The 24,234-nt window shown below is 41.2% G+C and overlaps 1 protein-coding gene across 1 annotated transcript in view; it reads right to left on the reverse strand.

Annotated features, from left to right (window-relative positions):
* lrguk (leucine-rich repeats and guanylate kinase domain containing) overlaps positions 1-23,364 on the reverse strand; it is a 42,252-nt gene extending 18,888 nt beyond the window's left edge. Inside the window, exons 1-12 of the mRNA XM_072454821.1 lie at positions 23,285-23,364; positions 23,096-23,196; positions 21,996-22,077; positions 21,687-21,811; positions 18,675-18,818; positions 16,043-16,123; positions 15,513-15,599; positions 15,339-15,445; positions 12,804-12,923; positions 10,119-10,215; positions 2,546-2,659; positions 827-1,028 (exon numbers count right to left, since the gene is read on the reverse strand). Coding sequence (XP_072310922.1) covers positions 827-1,028; positions 2,546-2,659; positions 10,119-10,215; positions 12,804-12,923; positions 15,339-15,445; positions 15,513-15,599; positions 16,043-16,123; positions 18,675-18,818; positions 21,687-21,811; positions 21,996-22,077; positions 23,096-23,176 — 1,240 coding nt within the window. The 5' untranslated portion in view covers positions 23,177-23,196; positions 23,285-23,364. The remainder of the gene's footprint in view (positions 1-826; positions 1,029-2,545; positions 2,660-10,118; positions 10,216-12,803; positions 12,924-15,338; positions 15,446-15,512; positions 15,600-16,042; positions 16,124-18,674; positions 18,819-21,686; positions 21,812-21,995; positions 22,078-23,095; positions 23,197-23,284) is intronic.
* Between the last annotated feature and the right edge of the window lie 870 nt (positions 23,365-24,234).

Consider the following 24,234-nt stretch of genomic DNA (forward strand, 5'->3'; position numbering starts at 1 on the left):
GTGGCAGGACTAATTGGCAGTCCACGCCACAAGGAAATGATACTCAGATTTGGCCAAAAAAATCATCCATTCAATCTTTAAGTCATTAGTAGTAACAAAAATAAGTTTGTAAAAGTATTTCTGCTCAAACAACTGGGTAAACGGAAACGCGTGTGCCATCAAACAGTCGTGAATCACAGATATGGGGACGATGACCTCAGCACTCAGTGAAGCCAAGTACTCTGCTCAGTGCGTAAAAGTGATAAGTCTCTTCTGCTGCTGTATGTTTATGTCATTAAGAAAACTGCCCTCACATCTCGGCGCCCTCATGAGGGAATAATAAATACAGCCAGTCTGGGCCCGTGTGCCTTTAACGCGCGTCATAATTGAATCTAAAAGTGTGTCGTATGGATTTCACTCCAGTGCGTTCATTTATCTAAGGCTACATCCATGTCTCTGAAAGGCGAGGCTTTGGGTAACAGGCTAAAACGATAAACAAGGTAGAACGTTTGTGTTGAATAAATGTATCATGTTGATCCACTGTTAAACTGTATGATCCAATAAAATAAATTAAAGATTAGATCACGGACTAGACTGCATTGACACATTGTAACACTCTAACGTATCTAAACTAGGTCCACAGCTTTTTGGTTTACTTTTTTTTACATCGTTTTGGCAAAATGTGTCTCTATGAACGTTTTGTAAACTGGCGGATTTCCATGGTAACGACTTTTTTTTATATTCCATCCGAAGCTCCCATGCCGGACCCTAGACTAGAAACGTTACGTAGTGCACCTCGGTTGAATATTTATAGGTTTTCTGATGGAATATTGAGCAAAGTACAAACCACAAGCGATGACGTTATCAAAGAAGCCGGGATGTTGTCTGTTGGTGTTAGCGAACATCTCTATACGGGACACAGCCAGGTTGATCTGAGCCGGGGAGTAGATGTTCCGGTTCTTCAGGTGGTCCGTGTACTTGTCCACTTGGGTTGGAATCAGGAGGATGTATCGTGGCTCGAAGTGACTGTTTTTCAGACTTAGGACACCCTGAAATAAAGTGAACCATGAATAGCATTTCAACACGACTAAAATAGACAAATGATTCAGTATTGAAGGATGGGTCTGCTGCTTCTGTGGGACAGAGGGCGGACAAAAAGCAATCTATGGTTGCGTTGGCTAGCTCACTGCTTCTCAAAGCTATTGCTAATGTTTGTTAAAATGTAAAATATAAGATAAATAACCAATTCAAATTTCAAGTTAAGACTGGCCGACTTTGAGGCATTATTTTAATGGCCGTGGCTGGAGAGCCGCGGCGCGGTCAAATGGCCGCGCAGTTTCAGGGACTGCGGCATTTCCCTTATAGCCCGTTATAGCCTCATGGCTAACCCTAACCTTAACCTTAACCTTAAGGTCCCATAACATGCAAAATCGACTTTTCAGAGCTTTTAACCTTCTTACATTGCTATTTGTGCTTCATATATGTACCCAGAGTGTTTTTTTAATTGATTTAATTGAGTCTCAAAGTAGACTCTTTCTCACTCACTCGCGCGGAGCGGCGCACCGCGGAGCTTACAGCACACAGCTGTGGGGCACACACTACGTCACGGGTGGGCGGGGCACACACGCGCTATCTGAGACTACGTCACGGGTTGGGCGGGGGAGCCAGATCGCTCTTCGCAAGGGTGGGGGCGAATATCAAACCAAGCCGTTTGCATTTCCGGGATGGTGAGGGGGTCCAAGGTCTGGGTGATATTTCTTAACTATTATGTTAAGGGTGTTGCACAACCCTTATTATTATCAATTATACACTTAGGATAGACTACGAAACGTGAAAAAAAGCATGTTATGGCACCTTTAACCTTAACCTTAACCCTAACCCTAACCCTAACCCTAACCTTAACCTTAACCTTAACCTTAACCTTAACCCTAACCATAACCCAAACCTTAACCTTAACCATAACCTTAACCCTAACCCTAACCCTAACCCTAACCTTAACCCTAACCCGGCGCGGTCTAAAACCGCGCTAAAACGCGGTCAAATAGCGGCGCAGTTTCAGGAGCCGCGGCGCGCGGCCGGCACAAAAATAACATGGCAGTTTCGGCCGCGCGCACTGCAGAAACTCCCTTTTTTAATATCTATTATGACTCAAAATTAGCATTAGTGTTAGCATTGAGATAAAGACCTTCCTTTCTAAACAGTGTCCTCCAGTAAAGTCTTTAACATGTTGTCAGTGATATCCACCAAACGACAACAGAGAAAGTACTTTCAGTTTCCATTTCACAGCATAAAGCTAATTTGAGCAAAACAAAATATCCATGGACAAAAATGAAGCCCTAAAAAAAGCATAAGAAACACAATTTATCAGTTGTGCTGCCCATAATTCTGCCAATCAATTGGAATGTCGGTCCATTTGGATTTCAATTGACATCTGTGCATAACCATCTCGTCTTTCATTCTGCATTTGATGGGAAATTATTAAATAGGAAAATAATATACTAAAAGTATTGCTGAATGTTGCTAGAAGCTACACAGTGCATACATGGCACAGCTGGTTTGGACTCACCTCCAGCTCCATGTGGACACAGCAGGCCAGGCCTTCTCTGGCCACGTCCTCCACTGCTTCTCTGGTGAGGCCATACCGGTGACCTTCATACTCCACAGTCTGGATAAACTTACCCTAAAGCAAGAAATTGGTATTCATTAAACACATTTTAACCCAAGGCCTGCATACTTTATTACCTCAATATTCATCATGATACAACAAGCCACATGTATCACCTAAAGCACCCACAATCCTCAGCGTGTTCTGTCAAGATTAACAGCCTCACCTGTGAACTGAACTTTTAACCTTAGTCCCCACTTTGGTTACTTCTCCAATATGACCTCTGGCTCACGTCTGGGCCTTTTTATGAGGGCAGAGCATTTTATAGGTCTTGAGAAGATTAGACCTAGGAATGGCTCTGCAGCTTGTGGGTTAAGTCGGGGTTTCAGGTTCCCAGTGAAATTTTAAGGACTTAGGCCCATTCAAAAGATATATTTTGATTTGAATTGAAAACTATGCTAGCTATGCATCACCCTGAACACATGGATATGGTTAAAACGGGATATATGACCATACTATTTAGAAAACTTCACCAATACAATACTACTACCCTAATTTTACCAAGTTACAGTATTTGTGCCCTCTCGCCACAATTAAAATGGAACTAAACCTGGAACTAAACCCAGACTAGACCAGAACTAGGACAGGACCAAAGTAAAACAGGGTAAATGTAAAATGCAAATGTAAGTTGTTAAATGTGGTCATGTTTAGCTCACAATACTATAATAGTATAGTTCAAATCCCATGAGTATAATATATATAACATGTAACTAACATAGAGAAGTTCAACATATTCACCCAGACACACATGAGAGGTTTGTGGGAAAAAGAAAAGCTTGTGTAGTGTAATGTGTAATGCCCAAGCCTGATTGAGCCACACAGTGCACCAGAGTGAAACAGAAGCCCGTGTAACGCAAAAAAAAAAGCCATACCAGCCTGGCCAGACGTGGGTATAAATGTGGTTAATATGTAAATATGGTTTGTGAGCGGGACCACGCCTCCACCACAGTCTCCAAGTCCTTCTTATAGTGCCTCAGTCACTGGTTGACTGTTTGCACGACCTGCTCTCTCTTCTCTTGTAATGTGCTTTTTCCTCCAGCATTCAGTCAAGCTCAAGCTCACAATGAATCACCCGTGTCAATCTTACATCAATTTATCATTTTTATTTGCACATCTTGTGGTCTGGTCCTTGCTAATGGAGCTGTACATAACCCTATGCACAGGGCAGGGTTTAGTCCACTTTTGTTCTCACTTCTAGTTAAAATAAACACATTACATTATGTGTATTATATTGCCATGGAGATCCCTAAATAATGACTGACTCTGCACGCTCACTGAAAAAGGAAATAGACGGCTGTAACCATTTCAAATGCCACAAAAGGGGGGAAATGTGTTAGTTGCTTCAGTTGTAAATGCCTAACCTTTTTCTCCAGTTCCTGGTGTTTTTTTTGTTCCAGTACCTATTAGATGTACTTTTGCATAGCATAGGGACTAGGGACTGGGGCCACGCTTTGGATTCTTTACCTCCTGCTCAGGGGCTGGTACTTTCCAGTCAGCCCAGGAACACATATTCTACAACACGGCCTTTGTTGGGAAACATGTTATTTATTATTAGAACAAGAAAAACTTTTCTGATCCAGAAAAGAAATTAGTAACAAAAACTATTCTATTGTTTCCTTTTTTGTTTCTGTGCATCACACGTCTGTGCATGATTCAGAGTGCTCAAAAGAGTTCGCTGAAGGACGGGAAAACATTTGTTTTTGTAACTCGCTTAAATATTAACTTAAATATTGAAATGTTCACACATTACAGATGCTAATTTCAAAGCCAGTTACCTCCACTTCCAGCCACTGTTGCCATGTAAACACAAGCAAGAGTAACTGGGTGGTTTCCTCTTACTAAATATGGACTGGGATTAAAAAATGCAGTTCGACCGTGGCTGGAGGATTTGACCTTTGCGCATGTTTTGGGTTGATGGGAAAAAACACTGTGACACAGCTTAGTGACTTGCTGTAATATTAAGTGTAATATTAAGGTTTGTATGTTAAAATTGTTCTCGGTTATACTTTGCATAGCTTTGATACACGGCATGTAGTCGATGGTAATTTTACACTTCCAGCAGGAAACAAAAATGTTCAGCGGTATACGGCCTGGAGCCCTATATTAACTATATTTTAAAATACTTTATTGGAACAGGTGGACAGCAAGAAGATGAGGATCCTGACAAACACACAAACCAATGTGGGAACTGAATGTGTCAGGGTAACAATAAATAAAATACATGGATAGAAAAAACGTCCATCATGACAAATGCTTTAACACGTCTGTCTTTTCGTGATTGTCCTTTTCATTATTAAAGTCAAACGTAATTCTTATGTCGAAGCAAAGTCATTCCGTCCTTCACACAGATTTTATAGTATTTTCCTAATTATGTTGATTACAAAGATGACTGAGTGCAGTGCTTCGGAGTGGGTTGAAGAGATCACAATTGCCTCTCACTCCCATGATTGGAAAGCCCGTGTGAGATTAGGACAGCCTACACATGAAAGGCATCGACACGTGAAAAGAGGCTCATCGATAACAGCGGGTTACAGGCTGCGGAGAGCGAGAAAGAGCGAGAAAGAGCGAGAAAGAGTGAGAAAGAGCGAGGAGTCTGTGCAGAGTGTTAACATTACCCAGGGCCTTTGAGGGGCTAGACAAAAGGCATCAATAACAACTTCAAAGCTCTGTGTGTAAATCACTGTCCAACCCTCACCTCCATACATCACGCTCTTACATAACTCACAGGGAAAATGGAAAACGCATGCCTCAGACACACGATCCAACTTCCTCAAGATTGTTCCGCATAATAAATCTTCAATGAATGGCAGAGAACGTAATAAAGATGGCATTATCACAAATTCAGATTCAGATGTTTAATGAGCTTATTTGGTGAGATTTACAACTTTGTACTGTTATTTCCTCATCAAAAGCATATCTTGAGTGGAGTGGTATTTTGTTTCATTCACCTTTCTTTGAGTCGGTGTGTATTTTCTGGTGTGGAGTTTTAAGGACCTAGAAACAGGGATTGGTGATGTGGTAGAAATAAATAATACATATATTTTTCACCTCATACAATTTCGATTTCCAATTCAATTTGATTCTTTTTTTTAATTTTTGAATCTTAATTTAATTTACATAACAGAACATGCTTTTTTTAATCGGCGAAATTTAACGAGAAAAAACCCTCCAGGGTCTGATCCCTGCTTTTATTTATTTAGTCGCTGACCTTTAGGAAAGTCCCGCTGACATTTGTACATGTTTTTAGTGCTGGGGAAACCACCTCTGTTTAAATGTCTCTGTTTAAAAAGAAAAAAAGAAAAGAAAAAAGGCATGTATCCATTTTGAAATGAATTATGTAATATCCCCCCCCCCCGTTATTTTCCATTTCAGTTATAATGTCGGTCCAGTTCTTGATCGTGATGGCCTTTCAGCAGATGTTTCTAAATGTTCCAAAATCGTCTATGCAGTTGTAAAGCAAATTAAGATCTGTTTAAACAACTATAATGTAGAAAAGCCCTTTAAATGTGGCATAGATTTATAGTTTTCGAGGCTTGTGGGTCGTGTTTTCGTTCTAGCTATAGCTGTGAGTGATGGAAAACCTGGAGTGACATGCTGGTGTAGCTCATTATGAAGAAACTCAATTAAAGCCATTACGCCCCCTGAAAGAGCTCAGTTTACCTCAATGTGTCTTTATTAAGCTATTATCAGCCACTCCAATGGCTGCTGAAGTTAATTATCGCCACCGCTCAACGTATTAACGGCAGTAATTATTATCATGATTTAAATTTAAAAGCATAGTCACATAAAGCAGAGCAACTATGTAGACTTTGAGTTAATATGTTATCTGCTTGAAAATGCTATACTAGGATTCTGACATACAATCAATCAAACTTTAGTTCAGACTCTATGTAAGCTTGTTGTTTTATTTTGACCACATTGATAGTTGGATCACAGAAGACAGTGAGGGGGCGTTATTTTTTACAAACACAAACAATTGTCCAATGAGAGTGAAATATTACAAGCAACCAGCAACTTCTTGAATTTACTTTTACTGTGTGCCCTTTGCAGTATAGAACGGTGTGTAGTGAGCTGTAAGGTCTATGTGACGGTTCTCCTGTTTTGTCTAATTATGACTTTGTGTTTGGTGGTATAGAACAAAATTGCTAAATTGTTATCATAATTTTGCATCCGTCAAGTTGCAGTTTCTGAAGAAATGTAGAAAAATGATGACATGGAATCCCTCTAACTTCTGTATGTCATCAAAAGGGGACGAGCCATTGAAATCAAAGAGACATTTTACACGCAACTGACAACATTTTTTAAACTATAATTCAACCAAATAAAGGCAGGTCATATTTATTGTCAAATTATAACTAATGTGTAATTGATGTGGACGTTGGCCCATGTTTATGATATGGTTGCGAGGTAACGGTTGTGGAATTACCTCTACCTCAATGTCATATTTGCTGCCCATGTTCAACCAGGAAATATAATTATAAACTTCACCAAATTTGTCAAAAAGCGAAATGTTAAATAAAATCCAAAATATTTTGACTTTTCTGTGTACGATTGTCATTTTTTTGCCAGCTACCCTTGGGAGCTGGTCGAGGGAGCACTGCACATACACATAGATCAATTGTGATGCATTACAACAATGATAATAACCACAAATAGTAGTTTTGAGTGCTTTACCACCACATAAACAATGGAAACGCTAGTTACAAGTCAAAATCGACAATGTTTTGATATTTAAGGTGTTGATGACTGTGTTTTTTCGTATCATTTATTTAGCATACAGATTAACGTCAGCCAAATTGTCTGCGTTCAAGTTAATTCAGATGGAACGCTCTGAAGTCGGAACTCATAGTAAAGTAGCCTGAAAGCAGCATTAGTGAGTGAACAAAATTCTGGAATGGAGACAAAAGTGAAGCGGAATACAAAGTGATTTCAAACTGGGATTAAGATCTGAATCAGAAACAAAGTCCAGATTGGTTTGGCAAATTAAAACCACATGTGAGTGATTTCAGAGCCTGGTTTACAGATATTTCCAATTATATTTTACAATATTTGTTTATGTAATTTTAGATTATGATAAAACAATGAGAATTTTTCGGTTTTACTACTGTTAGAACAATTTTATAGCTTCATACATTATTCATATTCATGCTGAACATAACCTTAAAAAAGTACGGCTCATCCTAACAGGAAGACATTTGATCAAAACAACTTTCTAAAGATAATTGACCAGATGACAATCAATCATATCAACTCTGTGTTCGCTAAACTCTTCCTCCATGTTTTACTCTTGCCTTTAAAAGACCCTACAGCTCTCATTACATCTGAACATTGTTGCTATTAACTTGTCATGTGGAAAACGTGCCCTATCAGTGGCGGTTTTTGGGGTGGGCGGGTCAGACAGCCGGCTGGGTGTCATTGCCCGAGGGGTCATTGCCCGAGGGGTCATTGCTCGAGGGGTCATTGCCCGAGGGGTAATTGCCCGAGGGGTCATTGCCCGAGGGGTCATTGCCCGAGGGGTCATTGCCCGGGGGGTCATTGCCCGGGGGTCATTGCCCGGGGGGTCATTGCCCGGGGGGTGGCAGGAGTCAGGTGCATGAGATGGACGCAGCTTCCAGACATCATACTTCAACAGCCCATCATGCAGCCTTCAGCCTCCTCCTTACAAGGCTACAGTCTATAGTCTGGACTGCTCCCTCAGGCCACAGGTCCTCTTCTGTGGGCCGGCCCAAGGCTGAGCCCACAGGCAGGAGCGGGAGTGTGCAGGCCGTTTGAGTGGAAGCTGCTCGATCAGAATCCTCAACCTTAGGGAGGTTTTGAAGTACAGAGAATTCTACTTTTCAATTTATGAAGATTATTGTTTCTGCCCATTTGAAAGATTATATATATATATATATATATATATATATATATATATATATATATATATATATATATATATATATATATATATATTATATATATGTACACACATTGACTCCCTGATCCACACCACCAGAATCTACAGCTCATATGTTGGAATGTCATTCGGATTAGAGAAGTGTGGGCGGATGGTGACTAAGAGAGTGAAGGGAGTCCACACAGAGGGGGTCTCACTCCCAGATGATAGCAGACATTAAGGACAGTTACAAGTACCTGGGAATCCCACAGGCAAATGGCAACCTCGAAGAGGTAACCAGGAAAAGCGGCTACGGCCAAATACTTACAACGAGTGAGGCAAGTCCCCAGAAGCCAGCTCAATGGCAAGAACAAGTCCCGGGCAATAAACAGCTACGCCCTGCCAGTGATCAAATACCCAGCAGGAATAATCAGTTGGCCAAAGGAGGAGATACAGACCACAGATGTTAAGACAAAAAAGCTCCTGACCATGCATGGAGGGTTCCATCCCAAATCCAGCACCCTGAGATTGTACACTAGCCGTAAGGAAGGAGGCTGGGGACTAGTGAGCGTGAGAGCCACTATCCAGGACGAAACGTCCAAGATCCACAAGTACATCAAGGACAAGGCTCCTACAGATGACGTGCTCAGTGAATGTCTCAGACAATGGGGAATAGAGGATGATGAGGTGCTGGAGGGACCATCATGGGAGGACACGCCCCTACATGGGATGTACCATCGGAACATAACTGAAGTGGCTGATATCACGAAATCCTACCAATGGTTAGAAATAGCCGGTCTGAAAGACAGCACAGAGGCCCTGATCATGGCAGCACAGGAGCAGGCCCTGAACACCAGATCAATAGAGGCCCAGATCTACCACACCAGACAAGACCCAAGGTGTAGGTTGTGCAGGGGGGGCCCTGAGACCATCCCACACATAACTGCAGGTGCAAGGTCCTGGCAGGGACAGCATACATGGAGCTCCATAACCAGGAGCTGACATAGTGTACAGAAACATCTGTGCAGAGTACGGGCTGGAGACCCCAAGGACAAGGTGGGAAACACCTCCAAATGTGGTGGAGAACGAACGAGCCAAGGTCCTCTGGGACTTCCAGATACAGACAGACCGAATGGTAATGGAGAACCAACCGGACATATTAGTGGTCGACAATGGTCAGAGGAAAGCCGTGGTGATGGACATCGCAGTACCATGGGATGGTAACATCCAGAATAAGGAACACGAATATGTATAATGCTCCTTTGTCCTCACCACCATTACCACGCTCTCTTGATAGTTTAACTTGATTACATATTCCTCCCCATAGTCCCAACATAGAGTCCATCTTATATTTTGCTAGTCTTTCATATAGAGTGTGTATATACACATTGAATAACATAGGTGACAGAATACCCCATTGTATCACTCCATTTGTCACAAGAAACAATATGACGTTGGTCCAGTTTGGCCACAAATATCACAGTGTGGCATTTGTGAGCTCCCAAGCAAGGATAAATGGATAGGGCTTGTGAGAGAGGGCATCTGGCTTTTAACTGATTAACTAATTGAATTAGATTGGGAAAAAAGAAAAGAGCATACCATATCAATCATGTTCTGAAAGTCTTCCTCCGTGATGAAATGGTAGTCAACTCCATCCTCTTCTCCCAAGTATGTGCTCCTCGTGGTGTGGCAGACACTGTGAAATCAAAATAATGTCATAATCACTTTGTGAATGGGATGCTGTACATCTACATCATAGAACAAGGCTGTTCAACATCAGGCCCGGGGCTCAAATTAAGCCCTCACATATCAGGCCACGAATATATGGAGAGAGCATAACAAATAATATCAAGCATATAAAATAATCCTGACATTTGCTGTTTTTGGAAAACGAATATCTAAATGCATAATCCACAAACATTGAGCCTTGTCATTATTTTTGGGATTGGTTCAACAAACAGTAGTATTAATCGTATGTCTTAATATTTTCAACTGACAACAGTCACTTCTTTGAGGCTTAAAGATGGCATTTCTTTCTGAAGTTACTTTTGTTTTGTACTGACAAAGATGTTAAACATAAAACATAATGTGAATAGCCCCAGTAATGGGCTCTCGATGGATTTTTCCCTAAACCATTCGAAATGACTAAATATGATCAAATCGGGCAGTGATCAGTGAGTTGTGGATGTCTCTAGCAACATGTTAAAGACTTTACAAAACAGGTGAAAATGTAATCAAAGGACACGTGTGCTTAGCCAACTACTAACTTATAGCCCATCTTTCTTAATTCATCCTGCAGTAAATATGTACCTAAGTAATTAAACAAATACATTTGCAACATAAGCAATACATTGGAAGTGTTTCAGTGTTAAACAACCTTGAAGAGGAAAATTAGGCTGTGGCTGTGGATTCACGGTCTAAAACAAAATCAATGAACGTATATTGTAGCTCGATTTCAATTAATGCAACAATTATTACAATAGCCTCTGGTTCACAGACAAGGTTTGCACAGTAAATATAATTTGTGAAAGCTGATAAAGAGGTACATTGCTTTTGTAATCTTATATGATTATAATTACCGCAGGAAAGCTTATGAGGTTTAGAATGTTGATTAATTGTATTGATCGTCCTGCTTTGAGAGAAAGTCAAGGGGATTAGGGCCGGCTCTCAGAGAACATTTACTGCTGTTTGTTTGTATTTCATTATAAACATGTTTCACATTTTGTGCTGATTTGTATACTTCTATTCAAGGTGCACTATATAACTTTTCTGGTGGAGGGCCACAGAATAAAGTGGCCTGAAATGTTCCACTGTAACACGTTTAACTTATCTATCTCTCATTTATTCAATTCCAGATGTTACAAAAATTGTAACATGTGTACATGTAAAAACATGTATTCTCATTGCCTTTGTTTATAGGCCGTGGCTGGAGATTTCTCTTATAGCCCGTTATAGCCACGAGGCTAACCCTAACCTTAACCTTAACCTTAACCCTAACCCTAACCTTAACCTTAACCTTAACCTTAACCTTAACCCTAACCCTAACCCTAACCCTAACCTTAACCTTAACCTTAACCCTAACCCTAACCCTAACCTTAACCTTAACCTTAACCTTAACCCTAACCCTAACCCTAACCTTAACCTTAACCTTAACCCTAACCCTAACCCTAACCTTAACCTTAACCTTAACCTTAACCTTAACCCTAACCCTAACCCTAACCCTAACCCTACCCCTAACCCTAACCCTAACCCTAACCTTAACCTTAACCTTAACCTTAACCCTAACCCTAACCCTAACCCTAACCCTAACCTTAACCTTAACCTTAACCTTAACCTTAACCCTAACCCTAACCCTAACCTTAACCTTAACCTTAACCCTAACCCTAACCCTAACCTTAACCTTAACCTTAACCTTAACCTTAACCCTAACCCTAACCCTAACCCTAACCCTACCCCTAACCCTAACCCTAACCCTAACCTTAACCTTAACCTTAACCTTAACCTTAACCCTAACCCTAACCCTAACCCTACCCCTAACCCTAACCCTAACCCTACCCCTAACCTTAACCTTAACCTTAACCCTAACCTTAACCTTAACCTTAACCCGGCGTGGTCTAAAACGGCGCTAAAATGCAGTCAAATAGCGGCGCAGTTTCAGGAGCCGCGGCGCGCGGCCGGCACAAAAATAACATGGCAGTTTGGGCCGCGCGCCGCGGCTCTGCAGACACTCCCCTGTTTATATGAACAGCAAAAATCTGATTATTATCTGATATCAGGAATGATCAGATTATGGAAATGCCATGTAAACTCTCTGTCATGTTGATTCTTTCTGATTGTTCACACATGTTTCCACAAGAACACACAAGCAAAAAAAGGTTAAATGTAAGAGACATTTTAAAATGAATTGTTCTTTGTCTTCCCAAAAACAAGAATGACTCAATCAAATCCACTGATTAACTGATACAAACCACCAGGTGTTTTTCAGATCAGATAACATCTCCATGGAGACAAGTACCAGAAAAGTTACATATTGCATATTTAAAGTTAGTAGTTTTGAGTTATTTATTTATATTTAAGTTCTTACATTTATTTTTTACATTGTAATGGAAGGCATTAGGCAACTGCCTGTGTCCTGCCCAACAATAGCATCAATATGCGAGGATAGAACCATCAACCTTCCCATTATATGATACCACCTGAACCCCGTCATGAGAAATAAATGAATAGATATTAAAAAAAATGAATTGATGGATGATTCTAGTTCTTTGACTACAGTGTACTGACCCGTAAGCAAAGTAATCACTGAGCTCCTGGCACAGTCTGTGAGCCAGCTCCCGTTTCCCACAGCCCTGAGGTCCAGTCAGCACCAGCATCGGGTACGGGCTGTCCACACTGGGCAAAGTACTGCACACAAACAACAACACAAGTATCATTTATTACATGGATGAAGTGAGCAAGACTATACAACAATTGTCCACGAGAACAGACCCTTAAAATATGTCATCAGAATGTTCAAAATTCTGTAATGGTGGCAACAAGGACAAATTTAAATAGAAATATAACAACATATTTCCATTGATTATTGGGGATACGATAAGATAAGATAAGCCTTTATTTGTCCACACAATGGGGAAAATTCAATGTTGCAACACAAGTAGGAACAGAAGTAAAAGAACAGATAAATTATAGAAAGCTTTTTTAAAAAACACTCTTAATAGAAAAACTCGTATTAAACTCTCTTATATTCTTAATAAAAGTAAAAGAAATAATAATAATAATAATAATAATAATAGTAACAATAGTAACACTCTTATTTACAGAGAATATTTTACCAATATTTTCTGTAATGTAGTGATTTAAAATAATTACCAGTATACTACAATTTTGAATAGCCAGTAGCAGTCAAGCTTCCAAATAGAATTTAGTAAAAACTAACATAACAATATTTGTAGTAAAAAGTGTAATAAATCTGTGGATACGCCGATGAACATATTTTGGTCAACATTTCAGGAAGTATTTGTAAAGTAAAAGCTAAAAATAACTTCATCAAAAACTAAATAAACAAATTCTGCATTGATTTTCAAATGAATATTACATTTTAGTTTGTTTATACTTGAAAAAGTCAAAGAGACTAAGTTACCACTTCAAGTTCAACTTCTCTTTTTATCATCTGTTTACATTATTAAAGCAAAGAAGATTGAGAAGGTTTGGTCACGGATGGTTGGAATAACTCCTGATATTCTTTTACTTTACAGGATAATGACTCTATTTAATCATAAACTGCTTGTATATTTTTATCTGACACTTGAGTACAATAAGGTCATTGAATAAAGTGGTGCATACTCCAACACGTATCGCCCACAGTTAATTTAAACGCCAGTCTGAGGCGTCTTTAGGAGGCTCAAAGGGAGATTTAGGCGGAGGGTAGTCTTTTATTTGCTGTTGATTGATATATTTAAAAAAAAAACTAAACCAACTGAGTTTCCGTTACAGAGTACATAATGTAGGTCATTTAGCTTATATCTCCTTAAAGGTTCAATGTGTAACCTTTTTAGTGCAGTGGGGGGTTTGCCACCATGTTTCTATGGAGATGTTTTTGCTTTTCCTAGAAAATTCCACAGCATTGATTCAGCAATTATTCAAATAAGGCGTTAGGTGTTTGTGTTTAGGGACTTTCCTCTTGCAAAAAAATGCACTGCAGACTGTTTTTGACATTGCCATCCACGTCAATTTCAGAACTATGTGCTTGTAACTCCTGCCATGGACACAAACCTTTGAAAATATTTTGGTGGCAGGGAAAAAGGCCGTCACAAAGAGGTGGATGACACAAACCTCACCAATGATCACGGACCGGACAGACATAGTAACAGACGTCAGATAAAGGGGAGAAAACACTGTATTTGGAAAATTTACAAATTTTACAGACCTTGGACCAAGTGGGACTCATTTTCACTTAAATGTGCCATGATTTCATGTTTAGTGCTACTTGTGTCCTTTTTATTGTGGTTTTCTCTCTCTGGTCGCGTTCTGTGTGGTTCTGTTCTTTTTTTGGCCCGTAGGCTTTATTAGGCAGGACAGCTCAGCGTGAGATGGAGATGAAAGAAAAGGGAGGACATGTAGTAAATTGCTGGAGCTGGGGTTTCAAACTCCAGACACAGCTGCACATGGAGCCCGGCATGTGTGCTGCCGCTTTAACCACTCCACCACCAGGCAGCACTATTTTATGTTCTGTTTTATGTTCTTTAAAAGAAAAGAAAAGAAAAGAAAAACATTCTCTATGGACACATAGATCAATTTAATGCCGTACTGTGGAACATTCCAGGCAAAGCAAATAACATCTCCATGGAGACAAGCAGGCAGAATTTATTTTTTTATTTTTTTATGTGGAAAGAACCAGCAACTAATATGCACTTTTTACATTTCTAAAGTCAAATTACTAGATTAAAAAACTGATCTGATCTCAACCTCAGTTTCAAATGACTGAGGTCTTAGAAGATTTGAATTACGTGAATGCAAACTAAAGCCACGTTTAGTCTTGTTTGTGTTCAGAAAAAATGTTTGGTCAAATCCATAGTTATTTGTTTTTAATAATACAAAATCAAATTTAAAATATTGATTATTTTCTTTGTCTTTGTCTCGTTACTTCTCACAACAGTCAAAAAATAATAAGATATTCCTTTTATTGTCCACACATGGGGAAATGTAATGACAGGGACTTCACAACTTCAAACTTGGTTCCAGATTCAAAGAGGCTTAATTGAACCTGTTTTGTGAACCCTTTTCACTGATCAAATGCATTGAAAACCTTTTGCCACCGACCTGTCGTAGAGGACCTGCGGATGCATCATCTGATAAACCTGGTGCTTCATGTGGTCCATGGCAGCCACCACTTCCAGAGGAGGGTCGTGTTTGTTCACCGCGGACACCTACACAAATATATAAACTTCCTTTCTAGTAAGCCATTCACGTTCCTTGTTTTTTTCAAATGTGTACCTTCTCTTCGGCGGAGACAGACTCTTGGTCCAGAACAGCTAAATGTTGAAGCAAGAAGACAACAGACAGTCTGTAGTCCGGTTGTTCCTGAAAAATCAAGTTAAACGTTGACTTTTCTAGTGAAACTTTCATGTTTTGGCTTTGGGATGTCCCACAATATGGCTTTAAACGTATCCATCTCCATGAAGACAAGTACCGGTAGGGGATTATAGGTAAGAGCTTAGGAGGCGATCCAACTCACAGTGGGAAGGTGTTTATTAGTAAAACACTTGGCATTGACTTAATAGATGGATAGGTTTAAATATAATATATTTATACTGTAGAACGATCTAAAGCAAAGCAAAAAAATCTTCATGGATAGAAGCAGTTTACTGGCCGTACAACGCACCACAATAACTGAATATTTTCATTGTTTTGTTTTCTGTGCGTCAAATCAACATGTTTAGAGACAAATGCCGTTGTGATATTGAGTTGAATATCTAATTTAATGGCATGTGTTTTGCAGAAGGACAAGTCATTTTGAAACTTACCCGCACAGGATTTTCCAGTAAATTCAAGTCTCTCAGAAGTAAAAGATTACATATGTGCTTGATCTCATTGATTTCGTTTATCTGGAAATGATTTGACACAAACAACTGTTAGTATAGGGCGGTATAACACAATTATAATATTCACAACCAGCAAACCCCAAAGGCAGCAATTATCTATGTAATATCTGCAAACTACAACATATCCTGCCTTGTTCTAAAAATGTGATTGTGAGTTTAACAGTTCTTAAAGTGGGACAAAAAGATGCAAAATATTGTTTAGGTTGATTTAGTGTTCTCTCAATTGTTGCTGCTCCTGAATGTGTTTAAATAATCACTGTGAATTTAAAGGTGCACTGTGTAAATGTGTATCAAATCAATAACAAACCGGAGAGCATATTTTTGTGGACTTTTCTACGTCACCATTTTGGGCCAATGTTCTTTTTTCGTTTGAAGGGCGTGTCCACGGCCCCTCTGTATGATACTGAGGGATCCACCCATACCATGTGTGGCCCTTCTGAAGTGATGTGCAGATGCAATCTGTGTTTTATCGACAGTAAATTTTCCGGTTTTACCCTATTGGTCTGCACGAGGCCACTGGGTGTTTTTTCTATGCTTTTATTGGACACTTTAACTGCCGCTGAACATCAAGGAGCAGCAGCCAAACACAAACACGCCTGTTACCTCCTCAATGAGGGAGGGGCAGGTGTGTGAGAGCAGGCCCAGTTGAGGGAGGGGCAGGTGTGTGAGAGCAGGCCCAGTTGAGGGAGGGGCAGGTGTGTGAGAGCAGGCCCAGGTGAGGGAGGGGCAGGTGTGTGAGAGCAGGCCCAGTTGAGGGAGGGGCAGGTGTGTGAGAGCAGGCCCAGTTGAGGGAGGGGCAGGTGTGTGAGAGCAGGCCCAGTTGAGGGAGGGGCAGGTGTGTGAGAGCAGGCCCAGGTGAGGGAGGGGCAGGTGTGTGAGAGCAGGCCCAGTTGAGGGAGGGGCAGGTGTGTGAGAGCAGGCCCAGGTGAGGGAGGGGCAGGTGTGTGAGAGCAGGCCCAGGTGAGGGAGGGGCAGGTGTGTGAGAGCAGGCCCAGTTGAGGGAGGGGCAGGTGTGTGAGAGCAGGCCCAGGTGAGGGAGGGGCAGGTGTGTGAGAGCAGGCCCAGTTGAGGGAGGGGCAGGTGTGTAAGAGCAGGCACAGGTGAGGGAGGGGCAGGTGTGTGAGAGCAGACAAAGGTGAGGGAGAGGCAGGTGTGTGAGAGCAGACAAAGGTGAGGGAGGGGCAGGTGTGTGAGAGCAGGCCCAGGAGAGGGAGGGGCAGGTGTGTGAGAGCAGGCAAAGGTGAGGGAGGGGCAGGTGTGAGAGAGCAGTTATAGGTGAGGGAGGGGCAGGTGTGTGAGAGCAGGCCCAGGTGAGGGAGGGGCAGGTGTGTAAGAGCAGGCCCAGTTGAGGGAGGGGCAGGTGTGTGAGAGCAGGCCCAGTTGAGGGAGGGGCAGGTGTGTGAGAGCAGGCCCAGTTGAGGGAGGGGCAGGTGTGTGAGAGCAGGCCCAGTTGAGGGAGGGGCAGGTGTGTGAGAGCAGGCCCAGTTGAGGGAGGGGCAGGTGTGTAAGAGCAGGCCCAGTTGAGGGAGGGGCAGGTGTGTGAGAGCAGGCACAGTTGAGGGAGGGGCAGGTGTGTGAGAGCAGGCCCAGTTGAGGGAGGGGCAGGTGTGTGAGAGCAGGCCCAGTTGAGGGAGGGGCAGGTGTGTGAGAGCAGGCCCAGTTGAGGGAGGGGCAGGTGTGTGAGAGCAGGCCCAGGTGAGGGAGGGGCAGGTGTGTGAGAGCAGGCCCAGTTGAGGGAGGGGCAGGTGTGTGAGAGCAGGCCCAGGTGAGGGAGGGGCAGTTGTGTGAGAGCAGGCCCAGGTGAGGAAGGGGCAGGTGTGTGAGAGCAGGCCCAGGTGAGGGAGGGGCAGTTGTGTGAGAGCAGGCCCAGGTGAGGAAGGGGCAGGTGTGTGAGAGCAGGCCCAGGTGAGGGAGGGGCAGGTGTGTGAGAGCAGGCCCAGTTGAGGGAGAGGCAGGTGTGTGAGAGCAGGCCCAGTTGAGGGAGGGGCAGGTGTGTGAGAGCAGGCCCAGTTGAGGGAGGGGCAGGTGTGTGAGAGCAGGCCCAGTTGAGGGAGGGGCAGGTGTGTAAGAGCAGGCCCAGGTGAGGGAGGGGCAGGTGTGTAAGAGCAGGCCCAGTTGAGGGAGGGGCAGGTGTGTAAGAGCAGGCCCAGTTGAGGGAGGGGCAGGTGTGTGAGAGCAGTTATAGGTGAGGGAGGGGCAGGTGTGTGAGAGCAGACAAAGGTGAGGGAGGGGCAGGTGTGTGAGAGCAGACAAAGGTGAGGGAGGGGCAGGTGCATCAGAGCAGGCACAGGTGAGGGAGGGGCAGGTGTGTCAGAGCAGGCACAGGTGAGGGAGGGGCAGGTGTGTCATCTAATGGCAAAAAATACTATTCTACTTCAAAAATAAAATAAAATATTAAATATATGCATTTCTGAGAAAATATATTTATACAATGAAAAAAGTGTATTTACTCACCCAAAATTACAATTATTTAAAGGAATTATATATTACCAAACATTTGAATTACACTGTTTTTACTGCACTCTTGACAGTGATATGAAGTCACAGTCTGTACCTTGTTTTTTTCTAGGTTGAGGAGGCAGAGTGCGTGAAGGTTCTGCAGACCGGAGAGAACTGAGATCTGATTCTGGGACAGGTCCAGTACCTGCAGATTCTTCAGATTTTTAAGTCCTTCAATCTTTGTCAACTTGTTCCCCTTCTGCATTCGGACAAATAACACATCAAACTGTAAGAGTGCATGCACAGGCATATCGAGTGTATTATTGGCTCACTATGTGGTTTTATATGCTCAATGATTCAAACGAATCAATTTTAAGGACATGCCCCGGTGTCTCAGCAGGACGCCTGAACTCTCCCCCTTCTCGGAGGTGCATGACAAGCCTGCTGCTCTGCGCTAAACCCTGACAGGTGCAGATTGACAGGCTAACAGCTGCTCAAGTGCTAGCGCAGCATGCAAGCAAGACAGAAAAAAAGAAGTTGCTGGCCAATACAGATTAAACAAAAACGAATAATATGGTATGTATGGTATGTACTGGGGTATTGTGGGTAGCTTTTGGGTCAATCGTTATTCTTAAATAGCAAAATTAAAGATTCTTTATAGTTTTTCCTGAAGGTCATAGCACTCAGAGCACAGTATCCATCATTTTGGCTGTGTTATGAGCCTGTGCCCTCCCCAAACTTACAAAAGGCAACCGTAACACTTTAATGCTATTAATACTCAGTGGTGGAAAGTAACAAAAATAAAGGATTTTTGCCTATTTTATTTAAATCTAAAGCAAAGCACAAAACGCAGTTATTCTAAAGCGATGGAATTGAATTGAAGTGAGTATTCTAGATCGTAACGTAACGAAGGCAACGTTTTAAATGGTTTGAGGGGTTATTTTTAGCACATTCATGGTGACGTCCTGCGTGAAGGTTTTGGGTTCAAGCCTCAGCTTTGAGCAAACAAAAATATACACATACAATTCACTAGAAATGATTAATTACTAGAATTACTAGGGGAAAAAAATACAACAAAAATATTCAAAATCATTACTTTTAACACATTAACAGGTCTGTGTGAAATACAGGCAGAATGTCTATAAAAGGATTATTAAAAGGTTGTGAATGATAGGACTTTTGTTTTACTTGTGGGTTTGGAGAACAAACTGATCCTGATTCATGCCAAAATGGTTGATTTAACTGGGAATTAGTGAGTCATAGCTTTCTTTTTATGTTTAAATGCCCAGGAGCTTGATTGCTCCCTTTTACGAGATGATGGACCAAACGGAATAAATTAAGAAAAAGTCAGAGGGCCCACAATAGAAAGATTGTCTTTCAATTTGATTTAAAACATTGATTAATTGCAAATGCAATGCATTGGAACACTCAGTGCTAATAGTGAGACTTGTGACACTGGCACATTGTGCTATTGCCTGTATTCTCACATCCCTGTGGCCTTTCTACTCTTGTCTGGACATAAGCTGCCTGTTTTGATTCTCTTCCATTGACTAAAGTTGTTATCTAGCTGTCTGGCTGCACCTCCGCCCACAGTTGCCAAGCTTGACGCCTGGCAGAGGGCTCCTGTCAGTGGGGGTGGGTGACTCCAATGGTCCCTGGCAGCTCTGGGTCAGTTCCACAGTGGGCCGGGGAACAAGCTGGCCAACAGGAGCGTGCTGTTTGGTGAGGGGAGATAGGTCGGGACCGAAATGGATACTGGACGGACATGGGGTTGTTTTTGTTACAGTGTTTTGAATTGGCTCCAGGCTCTTTTCTTTCCAAACCAGAACAGCTGCCTCTAAAGGGAACTACAGCACAGACAGGAGCGGCACAGTTAGACCAATGACTGCTGACAATGAGGGAAGCCATGATAAAGAATGGGACAGACACGCAGGAACAGAGCGAGAGAGGAGGAAAGAGAAAGGGCCTGCTGGAGCACCATCTGCTGAGACCAGTGCAGAGGGCCAAGGTTTTACTCAAAGTGGAAATGAAGCCAGCGCCAAACTCATGAGGAAGAAGAAAGAGCAAAGAGGGGAAAAAGGAATACTGAACTACGGGAGAAATACAGGGGTTACGGGGAGATGAAAGATGAGGACTATTGCCATATAGTATATATATGCCTCATATAGTTTGAATAATAGAACTCTGGGCCGTGGCTAAGTGTAATTAAGTCAGATCACACGGTCTTTCACATATCACACATCTCCAACAAATGAATGAATGAATCCCCATATTAAAGTATAAAGTCATTTATCTAGTCTAATCACCGGTAACATTTAAAGGGGATGTTTAGTGGACACAGATTCTTACCAGAAATTGTTCAGTATTTGATAAAGTATTTAATATCTAAAATAAAAAATGGTTTACGCACTCAACAATGACTTTTAACAAGGCTTTGACTTCACTAATCAGAATCAGAAAGAGCTTTATTGCAATTGTCAGTAAAGAAAATTCACTAACTGGGAACTTCACACCGATGTCAATAACAACCAATAATAATAATATAATAGCATATTATAATAATAGTAATATTAATAATACAAATAATAATAGCAAAATATATCAAATAAGGCATGCATGAAATTAAGAATTTACTTAAATATAAATATATACAAACCAAATGAAAATGAATAAATATACAATAAAAATAAAGGACTCTCTTGATTATTCGTAATTCATTACTTTCTTCCGTTTAAATATACACACTATTTAGTTTAACTGTTCCTCACTATGGCAACGGTCCTAGATTGGCATCCTTTTGAAACCCATGGATAGTTTAAAATTGAGCTGAAACAGGTCAGAATTCTCAGGTAAAAGTTGCTGTTTAACTGTCAGATTGCAGATTCAAGTCAGTAATTACTGTGCCTTTTCACAAAGTTTAACATCTGAAATTACAGCTTACAGCTCCAGAAAATTGTGCCATTTTTCAAATCCAAAGACGTGATTGTTGCCAGTTTAAAGGATGTTAAGCCATAAGAGTATTATTGCAGATTTGTAGAGCCAAAAAAAAAAGATATGGTTCAACATTTATGGTTCTAAAATGTGGGATATTTCTTTAAAAAAAAGTGAATTATGACAGTGGACATACCAGGTTGAGTTGAATCAAAGATGTGTTGTCCAGGGAGCTGATCCGAGAAATCTTGTTATTGGCCAGACTCAGATGGGTGAGTCTAAAACAGGGCTCCAGACCAAAAATCTCACTGAAGCCATTATCTGTGGCAGCGAGGTCAAGAATGTCACACAAAGGAAATTATATTCAACATGATTTTAATCAAATCTACAGATCTACAAGTTTAGACAGAAGTTACTGCGATGAATAATGTTGTTTGTATCATTGAAATAGCACAGCAGGGACAATAGCCACGTGGATCAATGTAAATATCGTTGAAAAGGATACTGTCCAAATTGAGTTCACAAAGAGATGAAAACGTTGATAGATCCCTCATTTTCGTCATGCGGTTGTGGGAAAAATTGACTACCTAAAAGATCAGAAAAAGCAGAGGTGTGAAAAATAAATGATAAAGAAGTTAAATGTGTGCCGACATAAAAGTACCATAACTTTGATGGGAATGTGTCATGGAATCAGACATACACCGATGCTATTCCGTAACACATCGAGAACACAATTCAACTTAGAATATGAAACGACACAGAAATATCAGACATTTGTGTGGCAAGCTTGGGAGAAAACGCCGGGACTGATCACGCAGGCTGTTGTAAGCAGCCTGCGTGATCCTCCTGCGTCTCACCCCGTTTTTTCCCATGCTGGTTGGTTTTATTAGATATTCCCTAACCCTAACCCTAACCCTTAAAGGACACATATTATGCATTAGTTTTATTATCAGCCTTTGGCATCTCAGATTTTAGAATTAAAAAAAAATTCAAACAGAATTACATTTGCGTCACAGGCATCTACTGGTTACAAAAGGAATTAAATAAAGTTTATGATAAACAGATCCATGATTTCAGCACATTTCAACTCACTTCCTGGTCTCGGAACACAGTTGTACTGATTGTGATTGACGGGGGAAATTCACAGAATGATTCTAGTGATGATTTATGGACTTAAAAAACAGCAGAGAAGATTCTCTGAGCCACGCGTCACAGAGATCCAGAATTGAGTGTTTTTGATGGCCGGAGGGGAGAGGATTTCTAACCAGAATTCCTCAAACTAGCGTGAATGAAGCTAAATGCAACTCCAAGTATGTTTTTGGTGATAGAACATACTTGAAGTAGCATTTTAAAAAAAGCTAAAAAAAGATCAAATATAATAAAAAAAAATTGACTTAGATCCACAGAGAAAAGAGCAACTCTTTTGTTGAGAAAGGTTCACAGTCATTTGAAGGATTCTTAAGGCCTTGTAAGCATATTCAGCAGGTCCACAGATGGGCTATGCAAATCTAGGCCTATCTTGAGGGAATAGTTTGAGCGAGAGAGTGAAGCCCCAGCCACCAATCAAACAGCGTCTTATCTTGTCAGTTCAAGGTCCTGCTTTACCTTCAGGTTTTTAGGAGGCTGGAATCCAAAGAACTCCGAGATCTCATTGTGCGAAGCATCCAGGATGGCAAGAGAGGGCATGTGGCTCACGCAAGATAAGTCTGAGCAACAGAATCAGAAAAGAAAACATCAAATGTACATGTTTGTATTTTTTCAGAAAGCGATAGAGTATTAGTAGTTTTATGTCACCTTTAATCTTGTTGTTCTGGAGTTCCAGCTTATGAAGGTTGATGTATTTGCATAAAATTGACACGTCGGTGAGGTTTCGAGTCTGTGAAAACGAAAGACAACATAAAAAACATCAAAGCGTCTACGTTGATAAAAGGATTTATAAGTGCAACAAATGGTTGGACACTAGCAATACAAGCACAACTGAACGTGGTGTTAAACTAAATGTATAGACTTAATGAGTCTATACCAATTTTGGTACATAAAATAATAACTATTCAGGAAATCTCACATTTTGCCCTTTTAAAGCATTTTTTCAGTATCAACAATTAACTGGTTCAATTGAGTTTTAGTATTGATGAGTGTCTGGATATCAATTTGTTTGTAAAATGTACAAGCAAAACCCAACCCAGTTTTACTTTTGCACATGGATAGTACTGCAGTAGCGTGTACAGCCTGCTCACCTGTAGTGACATATGATTACGGTGATGTTGGAGTCCAGTGCTGCTGACACAGCATCCACGCTGCCGCACACAGCTGGACACAGCCTCAGCGGTCAACACACCATCCTTCTGCGGGGGTAAAGCGCATCTGTGTTTGGCTTTTCAGGAAGTTCAGCAAAGGGCTCATACAGTATTAGCTTATGCTGTGCATGGTGCACTCTACCAGGGACGCACCGATCCAGCTTGTTCAATTCCAATCACTTACAACTAATCTGAGCTGTGTTTTGTAACTGTTATTTATTCTTCAAATAACTATTACAAATTGTATAGTAGTTCAATCTAACATACAATATTCGATATCAGCAGGGGCACCTCTTGGAATATGGCCTGTGGTCAGGTCATGCTTGATTGGCTGGTAACTGATAATTAGCATTTGAATGCATTTTGCTCAGTATTCTCCCACACTTGTCCCACCTGGGGGTCAAAACAATAACATAATTTCAATATAATATCCGATTATTTTAAACA

Source organism: Eucyclogobius newberryi, unplaced genomic scaffold, assembly GCF_026437365.1.
Source record: "Eucyclogobius newberryi isolate DKJ021-1_F unplaced genomic scaffold, fEucNew1.0.hap1 SCAF_2, whole genome shotgun sequence".
Lineage (NCBI taxonomy): Eukaryota > Metazoa > Chordata > Actinopteri > Gobiiformes > Gobiidae > Eucyclogobius > Eucyclogobius newberryi.